This window comes from Carassius carassius, chromosome 35 (genome assembly GCF_963082965.1).
Source record: "Carassius carassius chromosome 35, fCarCar2.1, whole genome shotgun sequence".
NCBI lineage: Eukaryota > Metazoa > Chordata > Actinopteri > Cypriniformes > Cyprinidae > Carassius > Carassius carassius.
In genome coordinates, this window is record NC_081789.1 from 107,501 (window position 1) to 114,644 (window position 7,144).

The window sequence follows — 7,144 nt, forward strand, 5'->3', positions numbered from 1 at the left end:
TCAGCCAATGAGAGGCAGAGAATGTGGCCTAATTTACATATGTATGGATTTAAAATTTTGTGCTTCTTGAATAATCACGAATCATTCGATCCGCATTAAACTGACTGTTAACTACAACTGATTTATTACTAAAGTTTATAGTAGAGATAGAACGTGAAGACGAGTGACTGAAGAAATGATGGAACAATATAAATAAGAGATAAGAAACTAATAAATAAAATACTGCATTTATATCATAAATCTTAAAAACTAAATAAATACTCAATTAAATTCTGAATAAATTCAAAATAAATAAAATAATATAAAAATAAATCTGAAGTAAAAACTGTGTGCGTGTGTGTGTGCGTGTGTGTGTGTGCGTGCGTGTGTGCGTGCGTGTGTGCGTGTTTGTGTGCGTGCGTGTGTGCGTGTGTGTGTGTTTGTGTGCGTGCGTGTGTGTGTGTGTGTGCGTGCGTGTGTGTGTGTGTGTGTGTGTGTCTCTGTGTGTGCGTGTGTGTGTGTGTGTCTCTGTGTGTGCGTGCGTGTGTGTGTGTGTGTGCGTGTGTGTGTGCGTGCGTGTGTGTGTGTGTGTGTGTCTGTGTGTGTGCGTGCGTGCGTGTGTGCGTGCGTGTGTGTGTGTGCGTGTGCGTGTGTGTGTGTGCGTGCGTGTGTGCGTGTGCGTGCGTGTGTGTGTGTGTGTGTGTCTCTGTGTGTGCGTGCGTGTGTGTGTGTGTGCGTGTGTGTGTGTGTGTGTGCGTGTGTGTGTGTGCGTGCGTGCGTGTGTGCGTGTGTGTGTGTTTGTGTGCGTGTGTGTGTGTGTGTGTGTGCGTGCGTGTGTGTGTGTGTGTGTGCGTGTGTGCGTGTGTGTGTGTGTTTGTGTGTGTGTGCGTGCGTGCGTGTGTGTGTGTGTGTGTGTCTGTGTGTGTGCGTGCGTGCGTGCGTGCGTGCGTGTGTGCGTGCGTGTGTGTGTGTGTGTGTGTCTGTGTGTGTGCGTGCGTGCGTGCGTGTGTGTGTGTGTGTGCGAGCAGCAGACGGCGCTGAAGCTGAAAGTCAACGGTTTGGAGACAGAGAGAGATTTTTACTTCGGTAAACTGCGAGACATCGAGCTGATCTGTCAGGAGAACGAGTGCGACAGCAACCCTGTCCTCGGCAAAATCATGGAGGTGCTCTACGCCACAGAGGTCAGAGGTCATCACAGAATACACACAGCTGTAGAAATCTCATTGCCACTGTTCATCTCACAATTCTGACTTTTTTCTAAATTCAGGTTTTGTTTGATTTCTTGCAATTCTGATTTTCTTCTCAGAATTTTTTTTTTTCGCAATTATGATTTTGTCCTCGGAATTATGCATTTTATTCTTGCTATTCAGATTGTTTTCTTCGGAATTTAGGTTTTATCTCACAATTCTAATTTTTTTTTAATCGGAATTATGATTTTTTTCATTGAAATTCAGTTTTTGTTTTTTTCTTGCAAATCTGATTTTTCTTCTCAGAATTGTTTTTTTTTTTTTTACCCCTTGCGATTCCATTTTTTTTCTTGCAGTGCAGTTTTTTTTGGAATTCTGAATTTTTCCCTCTGAATTTCCCTCGGAGTTCATATCCTGCCATTCTTTTTTCTTTTTTTTTGCCCCAGAATTACAAATTCTGACTTTTTCCTCACAATTGCACAAGTTTATTTCTTGCAATCCCGAGGTTATAAAGGCTGTGAAATTAAAAAGTCTCAGTTGCTTTTTTTTTGTGGGCAAAACGTGCTTTCACACAGTGTCCGGTTTCCTGATGTTTGTTTTGTTTTCAGGATGGTTTTGTGCCTCCGGAGGACGAGGAGATTGAGGAACAGTCGCGGGACCAGGATGAATACTGATCCCTCCTCATCCTTTCTGCCTGCCCTTTCTCCATCATGTCATCATTCTTTATTTCTCTCCCTCTTTCACTCCATCCCCCACCAGCAGACACTAGGGGCGTGGTCTAATTGGCTCATAGAGTGAGTATGGGCGTGTCTATGCTAATGAGTTCTGAAGTGATGCGGTGAAGCTGATATTTTATTGGCTGTGAGTTTAATGAAGAGACCAGACGACTGGATGATGATGATGATGATGCAGTTACACTTTCTCACACACACACACACACACACACACACACACTGATGTAGCGACACACACAAAGCCAAGGTTAACAGTTTTTTATTTGGGCTCCAATCATCTTATTTATTAGAGAGCTTGGCACTTATATCATTTTTCATTTGAATGTTTTGTTTTCTGTAGAGGTGTTTTGAGTAGCAGTGAATGATTTAGACACTTCAGATCAAATCCCAGACAAAACACAAATCAACATGAAGACTATTTAGTTTCTTATTCCTGCTCCTGATCTTAATACATCCTTCATCAGACCAGAAACGCCCGTGAGGACAGAAAATCAAGTCTTCGTGCTGACTTTAAAGAGTTTGTGTGTGTTTAAATCATCATTGATAGCGCAGGTGTGGGAGTTTTATTTATTTTTGAAGTAAACCGTCAAACCGCATGAAAAAGAACAACATTATACGGGAAATACACTAAATAAATACGAAGAGGAAAAGAGACTTGGCCATTACTAACCGTTAACCAGCCTGCGATACAAAACAGAGTTTTCTAGCTGCTATGTTTTAATTTAACATTTCATTCTCAGTCTTTTTTATTTGATTGACAGGACCTGTGTCATTAACCCTTTCACTCCTCACCTGCTGTCATGGCAACCGTTTGCAAACATGGATCCATGTGGAGTTTTGTGTCAAATAAAAAAGTGGAGAATGAAGGACGTGTGTTTGCAAGTTAATTCACACTCTACAGCTGCACATAGACATCAGACACAGATTAACAGATGGAATATATAATCATGTAAGAAACCTGAAAAGATTGTACTCGGCTGTTTTCAACATAACCTAACAACAACAATAGTAATAATAATAATTATACCGTAAATGTTTCTTGAGCAGTAAATCATCATATCAGAATGATTTCTGAAGATCATGTAACACTGAAGAGTGGAGTTATGATGCTGAAAATACAGCGGAGCATCACAGAAATAATTACAGTATATATTAAAATAGAAAGCAGCTGATTTAAAATAGTAAGAGTATTTAAAATGCTACTATTTTTGCTACTATTAAGAGACTTCTCATAAAAACATTACAAATCTTACTGCTGAAAAACATTTGACTGGTAGAGTATTTTAAATTAAATAATTATAATCCGAGTTTAATAATAGCCGTTACTAACATTTAGTGTTTACAAAACTGAGCAAGATAAAATAACAATACAGAGTCAATACAATTAATTAACACACTAAAGTACAGTGTTAACATGGCCAATACTTCTGACAAAGCATTGAAATATATTTATATGGATATATATGCAACAGTAGCATTGCAATTTTATTTTTACAATTTTAAATGAATTTTTTTACATTTGAATATATTTTTAAAAGAAGCACAGAATTCACTTTACCTGCTCTTTGAGAGTATGGCGCTGATCTCTGACGTAAAACAAACAAACAAAAAACACATACTTGAGGAATAATCTTAAAACTTCATGCAATAAATAACAAATCAATTATATAATAGTTAATGAAGCCGAAGTAGGCAGCGTGAAGAAATCTCCGATCGTAAAACGCGTCTCCTCTCCTTCAGAGCGAATGATTGACAGATGAGTATCCACTGTTTGAATTCCCCGCCACGGAAGAGGCGAAACAGCGCCACGAAATCTACGTCTGGACACAAATATATTGCATCCGTAGTGTTAAGCACTACCATAGAGAATGAATGGGAAAGGTTAAGAGACGTTCAGCTATTACGCGGAAGACCGGGTTCGATTCCCCGACGGGGAGATCTAGCTCTTTGGGGAAGTCGTGGCCTAGTGATTACAGAGTTTGACTCCTAACCCTAGGGTTGTTGGAATGAGTCTCATATATATCCACAAGCTACGAATTTGTAAGAAACAAATCCATCATGGAGACGTTTGTAATTAAAATATGAGTCCATAAATCCACACCTAACAACCACAAGTCTGTAAGGATGTACTCACACTAGCCAGTTTGAACCGTGGGGACAATCGTACTCGGGCCCAGTTCATGGCAACCGTGCCTAGTGTGAGTACACCCTAAAATTAATCCAATAGTATGTCGACTTCTACCTTTTAAAAAAACAATCACGTTATGACCTCTATTTTTGCTCGTTCAATTAAATGGCAAACCAATCACCGCACACTAAGTGTATAAAACTGAGTTTAGGCACATACCCTTATCACATGGACACAGTTGAAAGAGCACAACATGTTTAATCTGAGTATTTGTTTGTCAAATTAATCCAGCAAACATAAAGCTGTATATTTATTTATAATTATAAATACTGTACAATTATTCTGAAAAAATAAGGACTCAGTTCACTTCGAACGACTCAGCATCAGTGTGGAAAAGTCTAAAGAAGATCACCAATTACAAGACACCACCCCCCAGCACTGTGGAGAATCAACGACTGGCAGACGATCTGAACTAGTTTTACTGCAGGTTTGAAAGAACACCCATCACCTGCCCTGAACGCCTCTCCACACAACCGTTCACACCAATAACAACTCCTGCAACCAACCCTGAACACCTCTCCAATCAAGCACTCTCACCATTCACACCTCCTGCATCCCCCCTCTCCCCCACACCTGCAATACAGATCAGCGAGGATGCGGTGCGCCAGGTCTTCCGGAAGCAGAAAAGGAAAAAAGCACCAGGCCCAGATTGTGTTACACCAGCCTGTCTGAAATCCTGTGCTGACCAGCTGGCCCCCATCTTCACAAAGATCTTCAACAGATCGCTGGAGCTGTGCGAAGTCCCTTCATGCTTCAAACGCTCCACCATCATCCCCATCCCAAAGAAATCCAAAATTACAGGACTAAATGACTACAGGCCTGTGGCTCTAACGTCTGTAGTCATGAAGTCATTTGAAAAACTGGTGCTGGCCCACCTGAAGGACATCACTGGACCCTTGCTAGATCCTCTTCAGTTTGCCTACAGAGCAAACAGGTCTGTGGACGATGCAGTAAACATCGGACTGCATTATGTTCTGCAACACCTAGACAGACCGGGAACCTATGTGAGGATCCTGTTTGTGGACTTCAGCTCTGCCTTCAACACGATCATCCCAAACCTCCTCCTGCCCAAACTAACTCAGCTCTCCGTGCCCACCTCCGTCTGTCAGTGGATCAACAGCTTCCTGACAGACAGGCAGCAGCTAGTGAGGCTGGGAAAATACACATCCAGCACCCGTACAATCAGCACCGGAGCTCCCCAGGGCTGTGTTCTCTCCCCACTGCTCTTCTCCCTGTACACTAACGATTGCACATCTAAGGACCCCTCTGTCAAGCTCCTGAAGTTTGCAGACGACACCACACTCATCGGCCTCATTCAGGACGGTGATGAGTCTGCTTACAGACAGGAGGTTAAAGAGCTGGCTGTCTGGTGCAGTCTCAACAACCTGGAGCTTAACACGCTCAAAACAGTGGAGATGACTGTGGACTTCAGGAGAAACCCCCCTGCACTCCCCCCACTCACCATCATGAACAGCACTGTGACTGCAGTGGAGTCATTCAGGTTCCTGGGCACCACTATCTCTCAGGACCTGAAGTGGGACATTCACATTGACTCCATTGTGAAAAAGGCCCAGCAGAGGTTGTACTTCCTTCGCCAGCTGAGGAAGTTTAACCTGCCACAGGAGCTGCTGAAACAGTTCTACTCCACCATCATCGAATCCATCCTCTGCACTTCAGTAACTGTCTGGTTCAGCTCAGCTTCTAAATCTGACCTCAGAAGACTACAGAGGGTAGTCCGGACTGCTGAGCGAATCATCGGTTCAACTCTCCCATCTATTCAAGAACTGTACTTATCCAGAGTGAGCAAAAGGGCTGTTAAAATCACTCTGGACCCCTCACATCCAGCACACTCCCTCTTTGAACTGTTGCCATCTGGTCGACGCTACAGAGCACTGAGCACCAGAACGACCAGACACAGGAACAGTTTCTTCCCTCAGGCAATCCATCTTATGAACAGCTGATACACACTGAACACACTACACTTTATATTTATATACACATACACTTAATTTATCTAACACACATACTTAGTATACACTTAAATTTTGCACATAATATACATGTACATACATAACTGCATTTTTGTAATATACCTGCCTACAATTGTCAATTTGTATATTGTCATTCCTTATCTACTTATTTGTATTTTTTGTATTTTTATATTCTTTTATTATGTGTTTTTTGTTCTGTCGCTGTTCTGTTGTACTGCGGAGCTTCTGTCACGAAAACAAATTCCTCGTATGTGTAAACATACCTGGCAATAAAGCTCATTCTGATTCTGATTATTTATTTATTTATTTATTTATACTCATATAAACGAGTTGTATGAGACATACAACCATAATATAAAGATCTATCACAACATGTTAAAATATATAATTGTTCTTATACTTTTGTTCTTCTTATTTTTATTATATATAATTTTTGTATATTTGTACATATTTATTTATTTATATATATATATATATATATAATTGTTGTTTTGACATGATATATATGACTGAATTGTGCAATTGAAATGTTTCCTCTTGGCATGAATATAGCCCCTGCTGCTGACATGGCGTTAAATGATAAATAAATCACAACATGTGATGAGGGTGAGTTCTTAAAGGGTTAGTTCGAACCGGATATCACAAACTGCTTTGTTTTGAACTCTCACACAACAGACACGGAAGAGAAGACAATGATGAATAAAGTCGTAGTTTTTGCTATTTTTGGACCAAAATGTATTTTCGATGGTTCAAAAAATTCTAACTGACCCTCTGATGTTTTCTTACCTTTCTGGACATGGACAGTAGACCGTACACACAGCTTCAATGGAGGGACTGAGAGCTCTCGGACTAAATCTAAAATATCTTAAACTGTGTTCCGAGGATAAATGAAGGTTCTTACTGGTTTGGAACGACATGAGGGTGACTTGTTAATGAGTAAGTTTATATTTAATATTATGAATGCGTGGATCCGTCCCCTTCGATAGCTCAGTTGGTAGAGCGGAGGACTGTAGAGGCGTATTCGCTGAAATCCTTAGGTCGCTGGTTCGAATCCGGCTCGAAGGA

At 40.9% G+C, this 7,144-nt stretch overlaps 1 protein-coding gene and 1 non-coding gene across 2 annotated transcripts in view; both read left to right on the forward strand.

The window, feature by feature from the left end:
- The window catches only part of LOC132115845 (microtubule-associated protein RP/EB family member 3-like), a 3,731-nt gene extending 1,346 nt beyond the window's left edge, over positions 1-2,385 (forward strand). The window contains exons 5-6 of the mRNA XM_059524220.1: positions 1,008-1,160; positions 1,775-2,385. Of these exons, the coding sequence (XP_059380203.1) occupies positions 1,008-1,160; positions 1,775-1,840 (219 nt within the window). The 3' untranslated portion in view covers positions 1,841-2,385. The remainder of the gene's footprint in view (positions 1-1,007; positions 1,161-1,774) is intronic.
- A 4,670-nt stretch (positions 2,386-7,055) lies between these two features.
- On the forward strand, positions 7,056-7,144 carry trnay-gua (transfer RNA tyrosine (anticodon GUA)). The gene is given in 2 exon segments: positions 7,056-7,092; positions 7,109-7,144. It is a non-coding gene; the product is annotated as a tRNA-Tyr (tRNA).